This window comes from Aedes albopictus, chromosome 2, assembly GCF_035046485.1.
Source record: "Aedes albopictus strain Foshan chromosome 2, AalbF5, whole genome shotgun sequence".
Classification (NCBI taxonomy): Eukaryota; Metazoa; Arthropoda; class Insecta; order Diptera; family Culicidae; genus Aedes; species Aedes albopictus.
Genome location: NC_085137.1, coordinates 447756980 through 447782526, shown reverse-complemented (window position 1 = coordinate 447782526; position 25547 = coordinate 447756980). Strand labels below are relative to the sequence as shown.

The following is a 25547-nucleotide window of genomic DNA, read 5'->3' as shown; positions in this document are numbered from 1 at the left end:
CGGGGTATTTACCCGTCGTCCATATCGCCGCCATTTTTCTGGTCCCATCCGCGACCCAGTTGCCGTTGCCGGCGGGTACTCGGTATGGGTCCGATATGATGGCGATATCCGTCTCCCACTCAGAAACTGCCTGACAAAGCAGTTGCTGAGCCGCATCACAGTGGTTCAGGTTCAGCTGCGTTACCTCCACTGTGATTTGTTGTTCACTGCGGCTTTCTTGAAGGCCGGGCACCTTGGGCCACCCATCGGATGTCTGTTGTTCGAGGATTTCCCGGTACAGATCATGCAGATGGGCGGACTCGTGCAGCTTTGGGCCTTATGACCTTCAGCGCCGCATCGCCTGCACAGTTTGCGCCTGTCGGGGCCTTTGCAGTCCCACGACTTGTGTCCTGGTTCCAGACACCTGAAGCAAACCTCTGGTGGCTCGTGGAATGTCAGGTGACATACACACCAACCCACCTTTATGCTCCTTACTTTAACGGACTTTTTGACGTCCGCCACAGGTAGCTGAACCAAAGCTATCTGTGTCCCTGCTGGCCCTTTCCGTAGCTTAACGGCTGCGGCGGCCACCTGCACATCGCACTGTTGCCGCAGTGCCGTGACGAGCTCTTCCACTTCGGTGATCTCATCGATGTCCTTGACCTTCAGAGTCTCCTCATGTGTCAGAACCCTCACCTGCACAGTCTCACCAAGGACCTCTTCTACCAGCCTCTTATAGGCGGCGCCCTTGTGCTCCTTCTGGCGCTTCAGCTCCAGGATCATCTCGCCCGTACGAGTACGTCTAATACTGCGTACGTCGGCTCCAAGATCCTCAAGCTTGGCTTCGCTTCGCATCATCTTCAAGACGTCCGAGTACTTGGACTGTTCCGTCTTGATGACGATAGCGTCGCCTTTCTCGCGCTTGGCACCTGCCCTCCTACGCCTTGGCTTGGCGTCCTGCGCTACTACCTGCGGATTCGCCTTCTTCTTCCTCTTCCGCTCTACCTTCGTCCAAGGGGGGTCCTCCCCTTGGATCGCCCTACTCTGTGGCTGTTGAGGGCCCACTAGCGGTCGCAACCCCTTGTTCCCATCGTTCCGGGACGGGCCAGCCTTTTCAGGCCCACCCTTCCCAGCTTTCCGGGAACCCTGGCTGGGGTCCGACCTTCCGGCATTATTACCGACTTTCGGGGTAATGATTCGCCTGGCCTTGCGGGCGCCGCCAGACAGCTCCTCGCCTGACGGTTGCCTCGCCCGCTTCTGCGATTGCTTGCCCCGTTTGTCGCGAGCAGTCGCTTCCGCCTTATTCGGACTTCCTGCGAAGGAGAAGGCCTCCGTTTGGGTAAACTTCGGCACTTTCTCATTTGCAGGCTCCGCTGCTGCAGCAGTCAGCAACGCGAGTGCCGCGTGCTCCTGCTTGGCATCGTCGATCGACGCCCTAAGTCGAAGCAAGGCCGTTTTCAGGTCCTTGCTTATGTTCGACTTAGTGGACGCAAAGTCGATGATTTTGCCAAGCTGCTGCTCAGCCACCTCTATTGCGGACCGTCCTTTGGATCCTCGGTTGACGGCCCTCAACAACCACGCTCCGTCCATAACCTCCACCGGCTGGCTTGCCGGGAAGTGGACTGGAGCACCCATGCTTGAGCTGCGTACGCAACTCCCAGCGCCCATCTCCTCACTTCCCCTTGTCGGAGATCTCATCAACCCGCTTCTTGCGAAGGGGTTGATCCCACCACTATTTCCACCTAGATTCTGATTTTTATTTTACTTCATGATTAAATCCCACGAGTAGCACGGGAAAGAATGTCCACCACGCCAGAGCCCTGCATTAACGCGGTAAGGGACAGCTTACTGTGGGGGGTGCCCAGGTACCCCACAGGCTCCGTTAAAGATCGAGCATCTTTTTCACCCCCTCGATCACTCATTCCTCAGCACGGGTCGCTTGACACCTTGAATTGGGGTTAGTAGTCCTATTCTTAGCCGGCGACTACGCGGCTGTATGTATGTATGTGTGTATGTGTGTGTGTATGTGTGTGTACAAAAAAACTCACATCACTTTTTGGCAGTAAACCTCAACCGATTTAAATGACCGACGGTTCATTCGACGGGGAATATGGTCCCATTGTTTCCTATTGAAAATGGTTTGGATCGGTCCAGCCGTTCCGGAGTTATGGCCATTTAGGTGTTCCGGACCGGTACCACAGGAAGGGGCCAGATATGAAAATGCATTTAACACATGCATGTGACACATTAAACCACGGCATTTTCGATAACCTGATGAACGGTAAGCAGGAAAATAGTCTCAAACCATATCTGAACCAGTAGTGTTCCGGAACCAGTTCCGGGTGTCCAGCCGGAAGTGGCCAAACATAAAAGTGGACTAAACCCATGCATGCGACATATCAAACTGCGGCTTTTTCGATAACCTGATGAACAGTAAGCAGGAAAACATTCTCAGACCATATTGGAACCGGTTGTGTTCCGGAACCGGTTGCAGATGTCCCGCCGGAGGTGGCCAAGTATAAAAGTTAACCAAACCCATGCATCCGACATATCAAATAGTGGCTTTTTTATATCCTGATGAACAGTAAGCAGGAAAATATTCTCAGACCATATCTCAACTGGTTGTGTTTCGGAACCGGTTCCGAGTGTCCGCCGGAAGTGGCCAAATATAAAATTGAACCAAAACCATGCATGCGACATATCAAACCGTGGCTTTTTAAATAATCTGATGAACAGAAAGCAGGAAAGCATTAATTAATCATATCGGAACCGGTAGTGTTCCGGAACCGGTTCCAGATGTCCCGTCGGAGATGGCCAAGTATAACCCATGCATGCGACATATCAAATAGTCGCTTTTTTGTTATTTTGATGAACAGTAAGCAGGAAAATATTTTCCGAACATATCTGAACCGGTAATGTCCGGAACCGGTTCTGGGTGTCCCGCTGGACATGGCCAAATATAAAAGTGAACCAAGCCCAGGCATGCAACACATCAAATCGTGGATTTTTAGGTATCTCGAGTTGCCTAAAAAAAGTTTCCGGCCATATTTGGGACAACCGATAGTGTTCCGCAACCGATTACGGGTGCGCCATGACTTTTTAGGTAACCTAATGAACGGTTAACATGTAAAAAAAAACCCGGATTAATCCACCTAGTGGTGATAGTGCCTTTCTCGTCGAATATGTACGCATGATCTTACCGTCGACGTAAGCATCCTGAATCCTGTGAATAATTTATTTATAAAAGCAAGAATCCAAGCCATCATCGAGTTACTGATGGCACATATTTCGGGTGTTATGTTCAATGTATAGGCAGAGCTGAAAAATATCAGACCTCTTATTTGACTGCGTGACCACCTTTTCTTTAACTGGAATATCATCAATACCAAGACGATAATAACAAGCTTAAATAAAAATTATTTCACAACCAAAAATCACTTTACAGTCTTCGATAAACTTTTTCCTTCACACTTCAGGCTATATTTTATTATCATTGGTTACTAGATTCAAAAAATTTTACCAAAAAATGAAAGCAAGTGACATTTTTCGTACTGAATCCAATTCAAATTAGAACCATATCACAGAGCGCGAGGAGCAATCAGTCGGATCAAAATTTTGCGCAGCAATTTTAGACGCCAAAGGGAATTGAAAAACTTTGCTCGAGGTTGATGCGATTAAATTTCAATTTTCTCATGGAAACCCATTCTACTGTATATTTACACCTCAGGAATATGAGAAGATGTGATTTGATGAGCCTGCATCAGTTTTATCGCTTCCATTGATTATTTTCACTATTTTTACTTTTACCACTTCCTGTGAGATACCCGGAACCGGTTCCAAGACTGTACCTATTGTCTCAAATATGGTCTGAGACTAGTGTCTTGCTAACTGTTCAACAGGTTTTCTGAAAAGCCGAAAATTGATGTGCATGCATGGATTTGATTCATTTTACATTTTGGTCATTCTGGCGGGTTCTACAGGTAGTCTCTAATGTGATCTGAGACTATTTTTTTGTAAATCGTTCATCAGGTTATCGAAAAAGCCGTGGTTTGATATGTCGCATGCATGGGTTTGGCTCTTATATGCATTTGACCACTTTCAGGAACACATCCGGAACCGGTTCCGGAATACTACTGGTTGTCTCAAATATGCTTTGAAACCATTTTCTTGCTAACCGTTCATCAGGTTATCGAAAAAGCCGCTCTATGATGTGTCGCATGCATGGGTTTGGTTCACTTTTATATTGGACCATTTCCGGCGGGACATCCGGAGCCGGTTCCGGAACACAACCGGTAGTCTCTGCTAATCACAGCAGGCTATTTTCCTGCTAACCGTTCTTCAGGTTATCGGAAAAGCTGCAGTTTAATGTGTCGTATGCATGGGTTTGTTTCCTATCTACATTTGACCACTTCCGGCGCGACATCTGGAGCCGATTCCGGAATACTACTGGTTTTCCTAAATATAGTCTGATTCCATTTTATTGCTAACGCGTTCATCAGGTTATCTATAGAGACGCGATTTGATGTGTCGCATGCATGGGTTTGGTTCCATTTTTTATTTAGCCAGTTCCGGCGGGGCACCCGGAACCGGTTCCGGAACACTACCAGTAGTCTCTGCTGGGTCAAAGGCTATTTTCCTGCTCACTGTTTATCAGGTTATCGAAAAAGCCGCTATTTGATGTGTCGCATGCATGGATTTGGCTCACTTTTATATTTGGCCACCTCTGGCGGGACATCCAGAACCGATTCCGGAATACTACTGGTTCAGATATGGACTGAGAGTATTTTCCTGCTTACCGTTCGTCGGGTTATCGAAAAAGCCGCGGTCTGATATGTCGCATGCATGGTTTTGTAGCATTTTCATATCTGGCCCCTCCCTGGGGTACCGATCCGGAACACCTAAATGGCCATATCTCCGGAACGGCTGAACCGATCCGAACCATTTTCAATAGGAAACAATGGGACCAGATTCCGCATCGAATGAACCGTCGGTCATAAAAATCGGTTGAGGTTTACTGCCAAAAAGTGATGTGAGTTTATTTTGTACACACACATACTCACACACACACATACACACACACACATACATACACACACACAGACATCACCTCAATTCGTCAAGCTGAGTTGATTGGTATATGTGACTCGACCCTCCAGGCCTTCTGTCAAAAAGTCATTTTTGGAGTGAACATATAGCCTTTCCAGTACACTTAGTGTACGAGAAAGGCAAAAATTGGAATACCAATACTGTACCGAAACCGGCTCCAGGTGCCCCAACGAAAGTGGTCAAATGTAGAACGGAACCACGAAAAGTACATACAGCATATTAAATAACGGCTTCTTCGATAACGCGAAGAACGGTCAGAAAGAAAATAGTCTCAGGCCATATTTAAGACTAACGTTAGTGTTCCAGAATCAGTTTCGAGTGTCTCGCAGGAACCGGCGATATGTATAAATGAACCTCACCCATTCATGCAGTACATCAATTCGCGACTTTTTTAGTTGGAAAGTGGTAAAATGTGAAATTAAATCAAACCCATGCGTGTGGTGCCATAAAACCACGCTAATTCGACAATGATTGCTGTCAGATTACCTGGGTGAACTTTTAATTCGATAAACTAACTATATTTTAGTTTTTGTTTAGATTGTAGGATTGGTTTTTGAATACAAATCCTACAGATATTGTGGTGGTACGAATTGATAGCTTGTTCATTTTACGATTGTTGGCTTCGAAGTTCACTGAAGTTGGTCACAAAGCGTATCAGGTGTCGGAAAGCAACAAATTTGAACTTTCGGAAGTAGCAGCTGCACGAGGAGCCGCTACGGGTGTGAGTAATGGTACAATGTCGAATCATTCGTATTTACAGTGTATTACATTGTGACATTGTTGAATTAAAAAATGTCGTATTAAAGAGTGATGAATGCGCAGGGTTTGACAGTACAGTAGACGTTCGATAAGTGCAACATGTTTACGTTTCAGTTACCGAATGAAATTCGCTAACTGCAAAGACTGACAGCCGTCAAACAGTTGTCAATTGCTGTTGGACGCAGCCAGAATGCACTCAAAAACATCGCAATGCAGCTGTAGTGCATCTAAAAAACATCGCAACTTTGTTGACGTTTCGTTTTTGACAGATAGCGGTGCGATAACTGCAAAATTGTTGCACTTAGCGGACTTGTAGTTAAAAAGTATTGCAGTTAAACCGTTTGCACCGAGCGAACGTCTACTGCACATGAAATAGCAGCTTTTTTGATAACACAATGATCAATTTTTAAGAACTTAGCCTCAGATCATATTTTAGACAACCGGTAGTGTCCCGAAACCAGTTCTGGGTGTCCCACTGGAAGTGGTCAAATGTATTAGATAAAGCTAATCATGTTTTTTAGGTAACCTAATGCTGTAAGCAATGAAATAGTCTCATACTATATTTGAGAGACCCGGTAGTGCGGGAACCTGTTCCGGTACCGCACCGAAAGTAATCAAATGTACCATGCGATACATTACATCACGGCTTTTTTAGTAACCTGAGGAACGGTTAACTAGAAAATAGGCTCATATCACATTAGAGATTGCCGGTAGAGTTGCACAACCAGCGTTTGGTACTTCGCCGGAACTACGAAAGAAAATAAATTTCATGCAAGCGATAAATATGTGTAAGAGAACAAATTCTTTACAAACTTAACCCACATACAAACAGACGTCTCACTATAATTACTAAATATCGATCTTGTTTTCAACGGTTAATAAAATATAGCCTAAAATATGCAGAAAAAACTTTGTCGAAGACCGCAAAGTGATCTGTAATTGTGTAAAAACTTATATTTTAGCTTGTTAGTATCGTCTTGATATTGACCAGCCTCCAGTGTTGGTGAAGGTGCTCAAGCAGTCAACTGAGAAGTCTGATATTATTCAGCTCTGCATATACGTCGGACCATGTGCCATGTGCCAATGTCTTCTCCATAGATTTCTCATTTTTTCTCAGGAATCCTCTTTGAAATACCCACAAGCTTTTGTCAAAGTTTTTCCTTCAGACATTTCTTCAATGGTTTCTTCAGGATGTCAACGATTTCTTTAGTAAAATTATCAAGAAATTCATTAGGAACTCTACGAAAGATATTTTTAAGGGATTCTGTCAGAAATCCATTCCTGCACAGATTACTGTACAGTTTTCATGATATTTTTGTCCAATTCTCGCATTTGAGGATTTTTTTAATTATCGTACCAATTGGGCCGAAGGGTCTCAGATTTTCATAAAACTTTTTCCACAGGCAGGGCTCATGAATATATGAACTAAAAAAAATTGAGAAAAATTCAGGAATTTCCCGGAAAACTCATGTGGATTTTTTTGTTTTCCTCTGACACTACTTACTTTGAAAAATCATAACTCAAGAACGATTTTTTAGAAAATGAAAGCAAATTTTCCATGACTATGTATTAAGCCTATATTATATGGTCATTTTTCACAAAATTGGCCATAACTCAGGAAAGAAAAAAAGTGCATTCCAAAAATTTTAACGATCAAAACTTTTAAAATCACCTTCTCTAAAATATTTTTTGAAAATTTTCCGCGAATTCGGGCATAGTTTTTCCAGTTTTTCTTATCGAATTTTTTTAACTGTATAAAATATTACGGAAAACTTTTTCCAGTTCATATTTTCTTTGGATTTCTGAGAAAATTTGCTTTCATTTTCTTAAAAAAACTTTTTTTCGTGTAGTGTCAGGGGAAAGCAAAAAAAAAATCACCTGAGTTTTCCGAGAAAATAGGCGACCCTGTTTTTTTTTTGTTCATATATCCATGAGCCCTGCCTGTGGAAAAAGTTTCATGAAAATCTGAGACCCTTCGGCCCAAACCCGTACGGTAATAAAAAAAAAACCATTTATGTAGTTGCTGTTTCAAGGAAGTCTTCAAATTCTTTTTTCAAAAATTCTTCAAGTACCTCCAAGATGTCTACCAAAACTTTTATTATATAAAATTCTTAAGAAATGCCGGTCGTGCAAGGGACAGCCAGGCTCTTCTATCGTAGAGCGCAGTGTGACGCCGAAGCAGAGGAGCGAGATCCAACAAATGCGATTTCCCCAAAAAATACGAAACTCCTAACATTTGTTTGGTGAAATTCCTTTAGGAGTTCTTGAAACAATTTCTAACACAATTCTTGCAAAACTTTCTTCAAATTCTTAAAAGAAACTGCGGGATCTATCCTTGAAAAAAAATCCTACTAGATTTCTCGAAGAAAGGCCTGAAGGAATACTTAAAAAAAGAAAAAAAGATATAAAATTTTGAATGAATTTCTTGAAAAGTTTTGTAAAATAATCGTGAAGCATTTTTTTTTAAATTTCTTTTTATTTGTGAATTTTAGGCTAGTTCTTTACAAATCGTGGAGTAGCTTTGGAGGAGTTTCAAACAAAAAACCATGGAAGCGTACCTGAGAAAATCCTAATGAAAATTTTGCAGGTGTTCCTATATAGCTTCTTCTAGGAACTTATAATGTTGTCGTGGAGCTTTTAGAATACCGTCTAGAAAAATACTTGGAGATAATTTTGATAAATACTTGAAAAAATTTCTGACGAAATGTGAAAACATTTGTGAAAGAAAAATCCGCCCAGGAATTCTTTTAGGTGTTCTTGAATAGTTGGAAATTAAAAAAAAATAACGGGTTTCTCAAGAATCTTCGATGAATCAGTTCAGAAATTCCTAGAAGAATCCTTTGAGGAGTCACGAGCAGAATCCGTGTCAAAATTTCCGTATGAACCCGATTTGGACAAATAACCGATGTTGGCCTTGCAGGAGTTTCCAAAGTATGATTGAAATGATTCTGAAAAAAAAACTTGAAGAAATCGAATAAAAACATGATTGGAGGGTTGAAAAAAATCCTTGGAGAATTGCCAAATAGAATCCTTGGATGGGCTTCCAGAAATATTGTTGAAAAAAATGCTAATATCCTTGAATCTACTCTTGGCTCGAACAATGGAGACATACACAAGGACCAGTAAAGTATTAGGTACTTAAGCAGAACTGGGAGAATGTTTAAAAACATTCAAGAAAAATAAAATCGCTTTAGAATTTTAAAAAGAATTCCTGTAGAGTTCCTTATAGAAGTTTCTGTATGAATCTTTAGGAATTTTCGGATGATTCAGAAAAAAAAAACATTATCAAACAATTTCTAATCAACAGTACGAATTTTTTATATGGAAAAAAAATCTTAGAATGTTCTCCTATGTAGCTTCTTGAAGAATCCTTGAATATATTCTCACATGAATATTTGTTGGAAATTATGAAAAAAAAACCCAAATTAATCCACCTAGTGGTGATAGTGCCTTTCTCGTCGAACATGTTCTCACAATCTTTCCGACAACGTAAGTCAAAATGTTTCTGAATCCGAATATTTTTATAGAAAAGCAAGCATTTTATCAAAGACATCTATGAATTGACTTAAAACTTATTGATTGCACATAGTCCGACGTTATGTTCAACGTATAAGCAGGGCTGAAAAATATCAGACTTCTCAGTTGACTGCTTGAGCACTTTATTGAGCACCTTCACTAACACTGGAGGCTGATCAATATCAAGACGATACTTACAAGCTAAGCTATAACTCTTTACACAATCACAGATCACAATTTTTTTTTCTGAACATTTGGGCTATATCTTATTGACCGTTGAAAACAAGAGCGATAGGTAGTGAGTATAGTGCGACGTCTGTTTGTATGTGGGTTCTGCGTGTCATCGAAAAAGCCGATATTTAATGCACGGTGTGCATGCGTTTGGTTCCGTTCTGCATTTGACAACTTCCGGCGGAGCACCTGGAACCGATTTCGGCACAGTATTGGTTTTCCTAAGTGTGGTCTATGATTGTTTCTCTTGTTAACCATTCATCAGGTTACAAAAACAGCTATTTATGGGGTTGGTTCTCCTTTACATTTGATCACTTCCGATGGGGCACCCTTAATCGGTGAGGAATACTACCGGTTGTTCCAAATATGGCCGGAAACATTTTTTTGCCAATCAAGATACCTAAAAATCCGCGATTTGATTTGTCGCATGGGTTTGGTTCACTTTTTTGTTTGGCCATTTCCGGCGGGACACCCGGAACCGGTTCCGGATCACTACCGGTTCAGATATATATGATCTGAGAATATTTTCCTGCTGACTGTTCATCAGGATATCAAAAAAGCCACTATTTGATATGTCGCATGTATGGGTTTGGTTAACTTTTAAACTTGGCCACCTCTGGCGGAACATCTGGAACCGGTTCCGGAACACTACTGGTTCCGATATGTTCTGAGAATGCTTTCCTGCATACTGTTCATTAGGTTATCGAAAAAGCCGCGGTTTGATATGTCGCATGCATGGTTTTAGTTCAATTTCATATTTGGCCACTTCCTGGGGGACACCCGGAACCGGTTCCGGAACACAACCGGTTCAAATATGGTCTGAGAATATTTTCCTGCTTACCTTTCATCAGGATGTCAAAAAAGCCACTATTTGATATGTCGCATGCATGGGTTTGGTTAACTTTTATACTTGGCCATCTCCAGCGGGACATCTGGAACCGGTTCCGGAATACTACCGGATCCAATTATGGTCTGAGAATGTATTCCTTCTTACTGTTCATCAGGGTATCGAAAAAGCTGCGGTTTGATATGCCGCATGCATGGGTTTAGTGCACTTTTATGTTTGACCACTTCCCGCGGGACATCCGGAACCGGTTCCGGAACACTACCGGTTCAGATAAGGTCTGAGACCATTTTTCTGCTTACCGTTCATCAAGCTATCGAAAATGCCGTAGTTTGATGTGTCGCATGGATGGGTTTGTAGCGTTTTCATATCTGGCCCCTTCCTGGGGTACCGATCCGGAACACCTAAATGGCCATAACTCCGGAACGGCTGGATCGATCCAAACCATTTTCAATAGGAAACAATGGGACCAGATTCCCCGTCGAATGAACCGTCGGTCATTAAAATCGGTTCAGGTTTACTGCCAAAAAGTGATGTGAGTTTTTTTGTACACACACATACACACATACACACACACATACATACACACACACATACATACACACAGACATCACCTCAATTCGTCGAGCTGAGTTGATTGGTATATGTGACTCGACCCTCCGGGCCTTCTATCGAAAAGTCATTTTTGGAGTGAACATATAGCCTTTCCAGTACACTTAGTGTACGAGAAAGGCAAAAACGTCGAGGAGTATCAAATGGATACATTATAAAAGCTTATAATTGAATTGAATTGAATTGAACCTTGAAAGGGATGATTGGAAAAAAAAAATCTGGAGGAGCTTGAAAGATCTCAAAGAAAATCCTTGGGGGAAAAACTTATGGAATTTTTAGAAATTTTTATGAAAACACTCTTGAAGGAACACAAAGATGAGTCCTTCGAAATATTCCCGAAGGAATACTTGGAGGAATATTTGATGAAATCATGGAATGAATTTTTAAAGTTTTCATAAAAAAGTAAACCTTGGAGCCTTGAAAAGAATCGCTAAATGAATATTTGAAAAATCTCCTGTAAATTATTGGTGCAATGGAGCGTAAAAAGCCTAGGAATAGTTTTTGCAGAAACTATTGAAGAAATGATAAATTCTATTTAAATATTTATAAAACAAAATCTTGAAAAACAATGGGAGAATCTTTGAAGAAAGCCTTGGTGGATTTCGTAAACAAATGCTCTTTTTAATTTAATTTATTTTTTTATGTTCTTTTATTTTTATTTTTTTTTCTTGACATACTGCCAAGAAGACCAAGTCTCTCTTCCGGTCTTGTCGGATTAAACCGCTGTGGAATGGCCTTCACAAAGCCCGGACCTCAATCCCATCGAGAATTTGTGGGCGATTCTCGATGCCAGGGTTAACAAAACTGGTGTTACCAATAAAAATAACTATTCTGAAGCCCTGTAGCGCACCTGGGAAGAGCTAGATCCACAGTACCTAAAGAACCTGGTCGAGAGAATGTCGAAGCGCCTGCAGGAGGTCCTGAAGGCCAGAGGAGTACACAACCTGTACCAAATATTTTTTCAGATAAAATGTTTAATAAGTTTAAAAACTATTTTTTCTCAAATTTTCCATACATTTCAAAAGTGGAAAACTCCTGCCCACTAGCGCCATCTGTTGCATTTTTTGACAAAACTGGCAATCCATTATTGAAATGATTTTCTTTTACTTTAATTTTTGTTTTCTGTAGTCACTGTCACTGTGTTGTCACTGCTTTTGTTCAACATAAATTGATTTTTTTCTTTAAGTAAATATCCTTTTTTACAAAACTTTAAAAGAATGTATAAAAAGATAAAAAAAACTACATTGTGTTTACTTTAATTCGAACCAAGAAAATGAGAGAAATTGAATAAACGATTAGGTGGGCACTTTATTTTGCCTATCAGTGTAAGTTCCCCTATTAATAAAAGAAAATCTTGGAAAAAAACTCTGGGAGAATCTTTAAAGATACCCTTGGTAAATTTCGTAAAGAAATGCTCTTTTTTATTTGTTTTCATTATATTTTTATCATTTTTATTTATTATTTTTTCTTTTTTTTATTTTTATATTTTATTTTTTTATTTATTTTATTTAATTTTATTTAATTTTTTTAAAATTTTCATATATTTTTTATATTTTTTTGAATTCCTAAAGTCACAATGTCTCAATCCTCGGTATACTTTTATAGGACTTGTTGGTAAAAATATTGGAAACAGCATAATATCAATTCATAAATTAAATATTAAAAATATTAGAGAAATGTTCAATGAAATCCTCGTTGGAATGTATAGTAAAAGCTTTGAAAAAAACAATTGATTAATTTGCAAGAGCATTTTTTTGGAAAACGGGTTTAAAATAAAACCTGGAGGAATCTTTGGAGTATTTCCTAATAAAAAACTAAGAGAAGTTCTTTCAGGCTGTTCGCGTCCGCATGAAGTTAACCATCAATCACAGACAAACATACGTCTCACTCTGCTCACCTTTCATCGTTACCCTTTTTAACGGGAAGTTCAAATATTTTGTAGTTCGCAAATCGCTCGGTCACGGCGCTCGCATCGTTTTTGCTCTTGTTTGACGTTTGCTCACTACTAACACCTATTGAGTGGTTTGCGTAACACAGTCTGGTTAGCATTGGGCGATTATGTTTTCGTGACGATGATTTTTATCGCAATTTGTTCCAAGTGGTACGTCTGTCTGTCTGTGCATCATGTTAACTTCTTTTCCCGATCATCCTTGATAGCTGTGTAGTGCCGGTAGCGGTTGTCTCAATTGGCTAAGAATAACACTACGGACCACCTGTTCCGGGGGTAAAAATCCACTAAACAAGGAACACCAATTCAAGGTGTCAGGTGACCCGTGGTTGAGGGGGTTTAAAATATACTCAATCTTTAACGGAGCCCGTAACGTAGGTAGATCGCCTTCTTGTGTTGCGTTACGGTTATAGATCTACCAAACCGAACCCTAGTGACATCCGGTTAACTTATAGAGAAATTCTGGGTGAACCCAAACATAAATTCCCGGTTGTACTGTAAGAGGATGTCTATGTGGAAATCCTAGAAAAAATCCTAGTTTTGCTGCTAGAGGAATGTCTGGTTGGCGTTGGACTTCAAGAATGATTCCCAGTGGAACACTTACAGGAATTCCCGGTGGAGCTTATGCCGGAATTCTCTGTGATATTCCTAGAAGAATTTACGGGAAAACTGCTAGTGGCATTCCCAAAAAAAAATATCAACGGAACTCCTGTACAAAATTTTTGTGGAACTTCTATAGGTATTTTCGGTGAAACTTTTAGAGGAGTCCCTGGTTGAACTCCTAGAGGTATTTTCGACGAAATTATAAGAAGAACGTTAGGTGGGGCTTCTAAAGAAATTTCCGGCGCAACTGCTTGAAGATTTACAGATGGTATTCTAGGAAGAATTTCTGTTGGAACTTCGAAAACCATTCCCAATGGAGTATCCACGAAAATTCTACGAGAATTCCCAGTGGAACTTCTATAGGCTTTTCTGGTGTTTCTCTTTCCGGCTACTCCTTCCGGAATTTCCGGTCAAGCTTCCAGAAAAATTTCCGATGGAGCTGCTACTAGAATTTCCGGCGGAATATGCGGTAGAGTTGCAGTTAAACTGCGAATAGACTTCCCAGTGGAATTCCCATTCTTGGCGGAGCTATTTGAGAAATTCCCTGCGAAATTTCGGTAAAAACGCTTCTTTTGTGGTGGTTTACCACTGATTTTTAACCTGTTTCAATTTTGGAATCACCAGTTTTTCTTGAATCTCTCGAATCATACACCTGGAACGTAGCTGTTGCGGTGCCGACACTGATTTTAGAGCAGACCAAAAACTTGATTGTGGTGATCAGCTTAAACTAGAAATACTTTATTTAATAGAATTCATAATTTCACAATAATGTTAACACTTACAATCTTCAGTGATTCATCCGCACTACATACACGATTGGTTTCGAACCTTTTAAATATAATAAATTTCCAAATCTAATGTTAACGCTTCAAGCACTTTTGCGGTTCATTCGACTAGCTATCTCGTAATCTTCTGATTTTCTTTTCATCTCAATACCTATTCTTACCAATAAATGTGCATAGGGTAGCCAGCTGCATTCGCCGCGCTAACAGTAGCTTTATGCTATGCTGCCATGACTCTGCAAAATGACATAAGCAACATTGACAATTCGGCACCAACATTTCAAAAGGGCGTAACTGCTTTTGCAACCAATGCCTTCTCACAGAGCTGTGGGTCGTATTTCATTCATCTCACGCAATTCACATCCATTAATCGAAAGAGGAGGATTTTGTCTTTCTATTTGTGCTAGTGGATTGCTCGAGAGGGATGGAATACGCTCCACAGCTTTGTGAGAAGGCATTGGTTGTAAATGCAGTTACGCCTTTTTGAAATGTTGGTGCCGAATTTTCGCATATTTTTAGTTATTATTCATTCAACTATCGGCCATTCTCTAATTTTTCTTTCGTAGAAGGTAGATAACGACAGATTCCTAATAGAATAATATAGCATAATATAGCAGATATACCACAGTTTTATTACTTTACCAGATATAACTATCGTTTGCAACAAATACTTTCAATTAGCGAGACAATTTTTCAGCAATAGCAGCCTAAGTGCTAAGAAAATATAGTTGTTGCTCCCGCCCGACGTTCCGGTTCTTTTATTAAACCATCTTTAAGGGGACAGGAGTTTGTATCTTTGTAAACATGTGCAATGGCGTACATTTGGTTGTCTGTAGATGGTTTCTAATTGCGTTTTTGGTGGTGCATGTGTGTCGAGTTTTAGATTTGAAATCTAACAGAAGACCCGCTTAGCTTTTCAGTAGTCTCAGCTAATAAATAACTGTGAACTTTTGATGAACCCGTTTTAAGAATAAAGACTGTGTAGCCACTAAAAGTTCACAGTTAAGAATTTCAGTCGAAACATACAAATAACTATATAGTTATGTTAGGAAACGATAATTTCATGTACAATTTCATGATGTAAATGAAAAATCACTACTCATGAACTGATCTTCATCACTTATCAAGTAAAAACCACGTAATACATTAGCAGCACCAAAAATTAATTGAATTACGACTAATTTCCAGCAATCGGGCAGCGTGTCATTGATCATCGTAGTGGCAGCAGCATTTGGTGTTCTCAGTAGTGAACACTATTCTCACCAGATGAGACTGCCACCAGCCACTAGCTAAAAGCAATAATCGGATCCACTTCATCAGTGCTGGAGTGGTGGCACCACAACAGCAGCCTCTCTAGCTTTTAATGTAATTAAAATTTTCCATTCCGAGGAAAAGTTTCCTTCGACACATCTGGGCTTCGCACTTATAGTTCAAGCTCGGTTCAAACTCATTAGCACCACCAGCAGCAGAAGCACACTCACTATCTACACAGGCGCTAAAGAGTAGCTCAGCAATCAAGAATTATTCACTGCTTTTCCGCCAGACTGTGAATTGTTTGCCTTACAAGAGTAATGTTCTGGAAGCGAGTATTCCTAGGTAATGCCGTTTTCTGAGGAAGGATTTAGCATAGGCTCATTTACAATGTTTCGGCAATTTTGCAGTAGTTAAGCATTCCATTTATAATGGACGGCGAACGGTTTTCAACTAATTCCAATCAGCATGAGATTCTATAATTTAATAGTATGTCCGTAAAGCAAGAAGCGTCTGAATATTAGCTGCTAAATAGGTGACTGTGTACTAAGAATTGCTTGAAAATATATGTGTTTCGACTAGGATATGAAATTAGGATGGGGACGAGTAGTTGTAGGGGGTGCTGGTTTTTGTAAACTATTCATGTGCGCTCCATTTACCAGCGGGGGTGTTTTCTTTTCTGCTTCTGAAATTCCACAAGCCGGCACTCTTCACCTCTGGTAAAGCATAGAAAAGTTGGTATGTAGCTGTAAAGAGGGAATGCCATTTCATCAGACTCATTACCGATGCTAAAATATGGAAAGTGGCGGCAGTTTTTGCAGAAGCTTGTTTGCCCTGGAGAGGATACTCAAAGGGTGATTTTATGGATGAGTAGCTGCAAGGAGAGATTTGTTTAGCAGATTCTTTAACTTTGTTTTGACACTAAGATGAAGCAAATGACTAACATCAGATTAGGTTTTTCTTGTTCAATAATATTTGCTGTACACATTGTTGAGGGGCTGTAACGTTATTGTTTCAAACAGGGTTGTTAACGTTAATCAACGACTAACGCCGTTACGTTGATTCGTTAAAGTTAATTGTAACGATTAACGATTCTTCCGTTGATATCTCCGATCCGTTGATCAACGTTCACGTTAATGCTGAGCGTTGATTTAACGTTAACGACTCCGTTAATCTGACGTTGAATTTTAATTCATACTAGTTTGGACATTTGATTGGGTCTACTTAAGGTTGTTAAAGATTTTGGCATTTCTTTTCATAAATAGAAATAAAAGCGGCACGGTAGAGCGACCCACACTTATATGAAAAACAAAAAAAAAATCGAAAAATGACAACTCTTTCCTCCTAGAACAGTTCTTTTTGACTCCCAGAAGCTTCGTTCGAAATTCGATTAAGTCTAATCGATTGATTAAGCCTAAGGGGGTGCTCAACCAGCTTGTATGGGAAAACTTGGCCAAATGTATGCACAAATTTATAGCTTTAGATTTTTGCTGCTAGGTGGCGCTGTGAGCGCTCAATAATCAAAACCTTCAATATTTTTGAAGATCATCATTTGAAGATGCTTCAGGTCGCCTGAGTGTCACTGACGACACAGACCCGAGAGATTCGGGGAAGGTCAGAATCCCGAGAGCAAACGGTTTACCGCCAAACGTAGCCGATCGAAGAAAAAAGCAATCTGTGTAGTTGAAGATGGAAGAGTAATACAGAGCCAAGATAAGAGCTTTCAAAGAGGAGTTTGCTCAGATTAAATTGTCATCTCAATCTCCGTCGCAGGCCGCAGCCAGTTTAAGCAGTATGGGGAACACCACACGAAAGCCTGATTTTCGCGAGTTGAAGGAGTATGTGTCGACGTTTGATTCGAAAGTGCCCTCATGTCTAGCTGCAGAGATATGAGTGAAGTCTATAGATGACACTATGATGTGTAGCAGAGGTCAAGTGCGGTGAGACTTCATTGTGCTCGGTTATTGTCAGATTCATTGAAACGTAAACACCGCGCGGTCATTGAAATGTTTTAAAAAGGGGCTTTGCACAAAAATTCATGCGGTATATCGTTTTCGAAAGGAACAGCAGCTCCGTATGAAACGCCGCAATGTTATTTCCCATAAGGATGAAGCAAACAGGGAGTGAAAACCGCGGCTGTACCTTTCGGAAGCGATAGGCCGCGTGCACTTTTGTGCAAATCCCTCAATAAATCTCGGTGGTTGTGTAAAGTTGTGGTTGAATAGCTGTCCAAGTGCGATGTGAGATTGGACAACCTTCAACGTTGAGATCGTGAAAGGCTTTCCATCTAATGGTGGAGTATCCACCATGAGAGCGCTATTGGGCACAGGTGGCAAGGTTCCTACGATACAAGAAAAGTTTGCGAAGAACGTAGGTGAGGTAAAACCCAGCCAAAAGGTGCTTCGTGGATTCGAGAAAAAGGAAATCAACGTGACCTCGAAATTGTGTGCTGAGTTTCAGGTTGATGGGGTGTCCTTACCGGTGGAGTTGCAGGTCGTGCCAACCTGGGTTCAAGATACTGCGGTGATTTTGGGCGAAGGTATTTTCGACAGCGACGGTCTCGTCAACGAGACAGCAGTGTCGAATCGGCGATTGCGCATATGTATGCGATAGACATTGACTCGAAACTGGAAGCGATAACCGATGATCAGATAAACAGTGATAGATCGGATGAGTGCAATTCGCGGTTGTGTGAGTTGATAGCGAACTACCGAGATTGTTTTGTGGAGAACATGAGAGAGATGAGTCGGGCTACATCGGCCGAGATAAAAAAAAATAGTTTGACGAGTGCTGAGCCTGTGTTCGTAAAACCCCGTAAACGCCCGAGAGAGTATTTTGGCTGAGTTATTACATGAACTGTTGGAAGAATGTATTATTGCCGAAACTAAGTCGCCCTATAATAGCCAACAGAACAACAAGTTTCGGATGTTAATTGACTATCGGCTACTCAACTCCCGAACTACAAAAGAGCAGATATGTTCATTATCGTCGATTTGTACAGTGGATTTTACAAATTCCACTGCAGCCCAAGAGTCAGAAATACACCGCGTTTTCAACAGTAGATGGTCACTATTGGTTCCTACGAATGCCGTTCAGCTTGGCGAATGGGTGCGCGGTGTTCTAAAGCACGATGAACAAAATAGTGGAAAAGCTGAGGATGTAGAAGGTTATTATCGTGGCATACATCGATGACTTCATCCTGTGGGGGTGGGATTGGTTGGGGAAAGAAGAGCTGCTATTCAAGTTTGAGAGACTGCTGGCGGCTTTGCGTGAAGAAGGTTTCACCATAAACCTGAAGAAAAGCTATTTTTTCATGCGCTGGGTTGAGGTTTTGGGATTTGAAGGTTAGTGCTGTAGGTGTGTGTTGAAAGTCGTTTCAACGGGAATCAATCTCCGAAAAGTTATTCTCCAACAGGCACTGAATTAAAAACACGATCAGCTCGTTTGTGGGAGAATATAATTTTCCTGCGGGCAACATAGTAATAAGAATGGATATAAACATCAACTTATAGAATAGAAAGTTAGTTATAATAAGTTATAAAGTTTATCAGATGTGACCCGTGGAATTCATTAGGCGAACCCCTAAACAACGTATGTTTGTTATGTGGCTTAGTGATGATTAACTCACGTTTAGTTCCTCTTAGGTAGCATTCTGTCTCTCGGACGGTGGATGTTTTCGGGGTTGTCGCGGGTCTATACGAGTTCCTAAGATAATATCAGATAGCATATTTCTACGACAGCATAATTATATCAACTTTTCTCACCGATTGTATGTTGCACAAATGCCAATATGATCTGATATCAAACTTTACCTCGGCTCGATGTCGTGCAACCTACATTACATTTTATGGTGTTAAATTATTTAGATACAATGATTAGTTATTAGTTTGCAGTTTTCTCACCAATCAGTAGCGTATTTGATGTAAATGATTGTAGGCTCTGATATGTGCAGCAGTTGTAGCTAACCTAAATGATCAGGAGTATAATTCAGTTGATTTTCCAACAGTACAAAGTGCGTTTAGCTTACCAATATTAGCGAATCTAAATACAGGCTATCTACTAGCGCAGTATTAAACTTATTACGGCTTATATAATACTTATATGATGGCAAAAAAAATAAAAGTTTGATAAAATGCAAGAGATACTACGGCGATTTGCAATTCACTGTTGTTGTACGTTTTCTTTTTGAGTTTCGTGTTTATTCATACTCACGGGCTTACGACAGATCGGTACCTATCTGTGTGTGACAAACGGTCTATCGAGTTAGACCGACCAAGGCGATCATGAAGAAGGAGGTGCGCTATTCATCGTTGACTAACAGTGTGCGTCCAGGTGAAAGCAAAATAAAAGCTGTAGCCGAGTTCCCAGTTCCTGAAACCCAGTGCAACAGAACACCAGTTCCTGGGTTTATCAGGATTCTTCAAAAGATTCCTGCAGGACTACAGTATCATAGCGGAACCGCTGTTTCGCTTGCTGCGGAAAGAAGCCGAGTTTGTGTGGGAGGTTGAACAACAGCGAGCATTCGAGAAGCTCAAGAAACTTAGTGTGAAGACCTCTGCTTGTGCTGTACGACCCGAATGCAGAAGTGGAACTACATACCGAGGCGTCGAGTGTGGGTGTCGCTGGAATTTTGCTGCAGAAAGTGGACGAGGTGTGGAAACCAGTGAGCTATTTCAGCAAGAAGAATTCGTAAACCGAAGTGAACTATCGCAGTTATAAGCTGGAAATGTTAGCGGTGGTGGCAAGCGTTGATCGTCGGGCGATTTTTCGTGCTTCGTACAGACTGTTCGGCAGTGCGCGATGCCTACGCGAAGAAAGAGATGAACAAGAGAGTGGCCCGGTACTTTTTGAAGCGTTTGGAGTACGATTTCCGTATTCAGCATAGCGAAGGTTCAAAAATGCTCCACGTCGATGCTATGAGTAGATAACCAGCTGAAGAACCCAGAGAGACTGAGCGTGTTGCGGACTGTATTATGGTGATGGAGTTGTCGAATTCGGACTTTATTGTCAGTATGCAACGGCAAGATCACCGACTGTTGGAAGTGATTGATATACTGGCTCGTGATCCCAGGTGTGATGAAGATCGTTACAGCAGAACTACGTTGTGGAAAATCATCGTTTGTATCGGAAGATTGTCGATAGGAAATGCTGGGTGGTTCCGAATAATGTGCGTTGGCGTATAGTGAGAAGTTACCATGACGAGAAAGGCCATTTTGGTTAGCAAAAAGTGCTGGCCATGATGCAAGAGTTGTTTTGGTTCCCAAAAATAAGAAAATACATTCGTGCGTGCATCGCGGCGTGTCCAAAGTGCGCGTTTTGCAAATCAAAGCAAGGCCGGCCTGAAGGGTTTCTCAACCCTATACCGAAAACCATTGTGCCGTTTCACACATTGAACATGGACCATTTAGGGCCATTCCCTCAATCGGCAAAAGGGAACGAACATCTGTTGGTGCTGATTTGTGGCTTCACGAAGTTTCTGCTAATGAAAGCGGTGAAATCGACCAATGCGCAGCCTGTAGTGACAATGCTGGAAGAACTTTGGTGTGTGTTTGGGTTACCGTCTCGTTACCGTGACTGATTGGGGTACCGCGTTTACTGCGAATGCCCTGCGGAAGTTCTGTGACGACTACGGAATAGATCACGTCCTGGTAGCGCTAGGAACTCCGAGAGGAAACGGTCAGGTAGAGCGGAGCAACCGTACCATTCTAACTGCCATTCGAACCATGGTGGAATCCGTAGACCGTAAATGGGATGAGCAAGTGAGAGCAGTGCAGAGGGCCTTTAAAAAGGCGCCGAACGCCACGACGGGAATCTTGCCAACGTCGTTGGTGTTGCCGTATCGGCCGAAGGATATGGTACAAAACGAAATTGTGTCTGTGATAGCAGTGGAAGGCGAACATCCTCAAGCGACAACCGATGAGCTGCGTGAACGAGTCCAGCACGCTACGCAAGTGAGTCAAGCCCGACAGAAAAAGTGCTTCGACGACCATCGACGTGAAGCAGAACGATACCAGCTACCTAGCCGCAAGCTGGAAGCTCGATACAAGGATCCTTTAATCGCGACGGAGGTTTTGGATAACGATCGATACCGGGTGGCTACTGTTCCTGGCTTCGAAGCTCCTAGAAGGTTCACCACTGTGTACTCCGCCGACCGGATGAAGCGATGGTGTGCGATTCCCGACTTGAAGCTAGTGGCAGCGGTGATGAAGAAAATGAATTGAATTAATAATTTGTAAGAATTACATGGGAGCATCTGTGAGTTCTGGGTGTCCGAATGTAATGTGTATACCACATGGGAAGAACCCACTGATAATTTTTATAACACTTACACAAACATAATTGCCCAAAGACACCTTTTACCCCTTCATAATTGAATATACAGCATCCCGTGCGTTCAGACCTGTTGGCTATCCGAAGAGCCCGTGGCCCCTATCTCTATCGTTTATTACACTGGTGTCAACATTTATTTTACTATATTTTACTTATGCAGGAAGATTAGTACAGGGGTTACTCAAAATAACTGGGACAGGTAAAATTTTCACTTTTCAAAAAATGTTCAACTCGCTGTAACTTTTCTAAAAGTGCATCAAATATTCTCAATTTTTTACTGTAAGTTCATCAACTAGTTGTATATCAGTAGTCCAATTTTGGAGAAGATCGGACCATTGTCCACGGAGTTATAAAGATTCTAGAAAAAGGTAAAATTATCCGATAGCCAACTTTGAGCTGTTATATCTCCGGATTCAATGAACCGAATGCAATGAAATTTTGACCATTCATGACTTGTATAATGAGCTATGAAAAACCTTTAACTTAACTTAAAATTCTTTACACGGAAGAAAATTATAACGATTAGATTATTTTTCTAATAAAACACCAAATTATCCAAAACTTCAACATCGTTTCAAAATTCAAGATGCAAATTATAGTTCAATTAATTTTCCTCTCAATGACTTATATATAAATGTGTTTTGAAGGAAAGTTACAACATAGCCGCTAATAAATTGAGAAAGTAATGGGATGCATATTAGAAATTGATTATTTTACTAAAAAATCGTGAAATGAATGAAATCGTTATAACTTTTTCTCTTGTTAAAAGTTTAAAGTTAAGTTAAACGTTTTTAAGAGTTCATCATGTAAGTCTTGAATGGTCAAAATTTCATTGCAATCAGTTCATTGAATCCGGAGATATAAAAGCTCAAAGTTGGCTATCGAATAATTATACCCTTTTCAAGAATCTTTATATCTTCGTGAAGAATAGCCCGATCTTTTCCAAATTTGAACCACTGATACACAACTAGTTGATGAACTTACAGTAAAAATTTGAGAATATTTGATGCCCTTTTCATAAAGTTACAGCGAGTTGAACATTTTCTGAAAAGTGAAAATTTTACCTGTCCCAGTTATTTTGAGTATCCCCTGTATATGCAATCGTTTCACTTACCCCATCCGATGGCCGCATACATATTGAACCGCAGGTTATCGCCGGAAAACGTTTCCACAACCAACATGTACAGATAGAGTCCTGAAAGCAGAAAAGAAAACACAAAACGGTTCAATTAGTTCGAACAGCTTTCTCCAAGATGGTGCTGCCGATAGAACTTTCATTCGCATAGCTTGTATAGTGGTGGGCTCTTGAAATCTGCTATAACAGCGAGAGTTAACTTTTAGCCTCTGTGAGGGGAAGAAGCGCTGAAACGGATCAACCGTGCTCAAGAGTCATTAATTTTTCCTCCCGGTTTCCCGACTATCACAAGGAGCCCGCTGCCGGAGAGGCTAGGTTAACGTGTCTGACGGTTGTCTGGCATGATGACGTTTTGCAGGAACAACGGATGGATAGTTGGTAATGCACTTCTTCAGCTCGCACGTCGTAGCTTATCCATTTGCGACGCTTTGCCGACCACCACCGAGTACCAAGAAACAGAGGCTATGGTCATGCTGAACTGACAGTTTGAGGCTTTAATTATTCCACAATTAGCTATCCTTCGTTCGGAAATCTATTGCAAGAAGGGACAGTGATGCCAGATTTAGAGATTTTGATCTTTGATTCGGACATGTTACAAAATGAAGCAAGTTGATTGGTTTTCTAGTATTGATTTTATTATCCATCATTAAAATTGATGTCAATGTCTTGATCAAGTGAAAATTGCAATGTTGCAATGCTTTGACGTACCCAACAGAAACACATGAAACACGAAAAGTAGCAAGCCATAACCATGTGATAATGGGAATCAAGTTCAGTATACATCGTCAAGCGACGGCGATGGTTAACTAGATTCATAGCTTGGAGGAATAGAAGCGCCGTTCAAGCGATTCGAAGTCATAGGTTCAAATCCCACCGATGCTGTTGATTTTTTTTTCAAAATTTAAATCTCAATTGCTTTATCAATCATGTGTTTCTGTCGTGTTCCTGAGTGTTAAAGTATTTCAACATTAAGATTGATGTTTGTTTTAAGTTTTATGTGAATTCAAACTCACAGGATTCTTATGTAGATGATTTCAAATGTATTTATTGGAAAAAAGTTTAATGCAGATATCCGAAAAAAGGCCTTAGAGCCACACACCAAACTTTCTTTTTATTGTGAGGTACGTCTTCCTCATTAGACAAACTTAAGATTGAAGCAGTCACATTTTTTTCCAAAAAAAAGCTGGCATCCCTGGCCATGAACTATGTCTGCTGGTTGGTTGTCTCCGATGAGATATCCAGCTAAATGGCAAGAAGCTATACTGCAGCTATACTGTCAGCTAAAGCAATAGACGGACGTTGATCGGCGGGTGGTGTGAGGAAATGGAAAATGGAACACATCGTTGAAGCAGCATTAGTGGCACCACACAGTAGTGGCGATAGATAACGGGCGCAACTACCTATGAACACAAAAAAAGGCAGCCAGCATGAGTTCCGCATCGTGCTCCTGCGTCATTAGATGGTTACGACGCCGCGCCACTAGCAGGATCGGTATCAATTTTCATTAGAGTCGACAGCAGCTTCCGGAGTTCCGATCCGACTACTGGGTCGGTGCATGCGAAACGGAATAAATCGTGGTCGGAGAATTGTTGGTTGCTAGCTACGTGTGGATCGGATTGGAAGAAAATGGATTATGCAGATGTGGACGAAATAATTGCAGGTATAGACGGGACCGCTCAATGCTGATTGGGATTGACGTTTCGGTTGGAATTGAATTTTTATCCCGCGTCAGACAAGGGATCCGTTCGATTCTACTCCAACCGAAATCATGCAGTCTGACCGCACCGTGCTCATCACTATTCAGTGCTCATGAGAATGAAATCAATATCACTTTTCAGAAACGGAGCCAAATTAATCCAGATTACGACATCCTATCACTACTGTTCAAGGAGTGTCTCCTGGCTCATTTTGATTGTTGATCACGATTATTAGAATCTTGCCGTGCCATACCAACGGTGGCATCGAACGGTAAAGTAACGTGGTCTGGTTCAGAGAACGACAGAACATGTGAAGGATGTCGTACATAACGCACGTAACACTGAATCTACGCATTTCGTTGAATATGACATATTCACTCATTTTCAGTCTTTTTCGAAAAAGATTTCTGGAAGGTAAACGATCCTAAATCGATAAATTTAGCATCACGTAATTTGTGCACTACGCCATAGCAAACAAAACTTCGACAGCGTAAAAACAGCACACGTGTCGTTGGACTTCACCGACGATAATCAGTAACGTGCACAAGCACTAGTAGTAGACAAAAATGACATTGTGGAACGAAAACATAGCTTGGGTAGATAGATAGATAGATAGATAGATAGATAGATAGATAGATAGATAGATAGATAGATAGATAGATAGATAGATAGATAGATAGATAGATAGATAGATAGATAGATAGATAGATAGATAGATAGATAGATAGATAGATAGATAGATAGATAGATAGAT

The 25547-nt window shown here is 41.1% G+C and overlaps 1 protein-coding gene across 3 annotated transcripts in view; it reads right to left on the bottom strand.

The window, feature by feature from the left end:
- The window catches only part of LOC109419645 (diuretic hormone receptor), a 234128-nt gene that overhangs the window by 139396 nt on the left and 69185 nt on the right, over positions 1-25547 (bottom strand). For all 3 annotated transcript variants that reach the window (XR_009998034.1, XR_009998033.1, XM_062853835.1), the window contains exon 5: positions 23076-23156. Coding sequence is in view for 1 of the 3 variants with exons in the window: in XM_062853835.1 (XP_062709819.1) it covers positions 23076-23156 (81 nt within the window). In the remaining 2 variants the exon portion in view is untranslated. The remainder of the gene's footprint in view (positions 1-23075; positions 23157-25547) is intronic.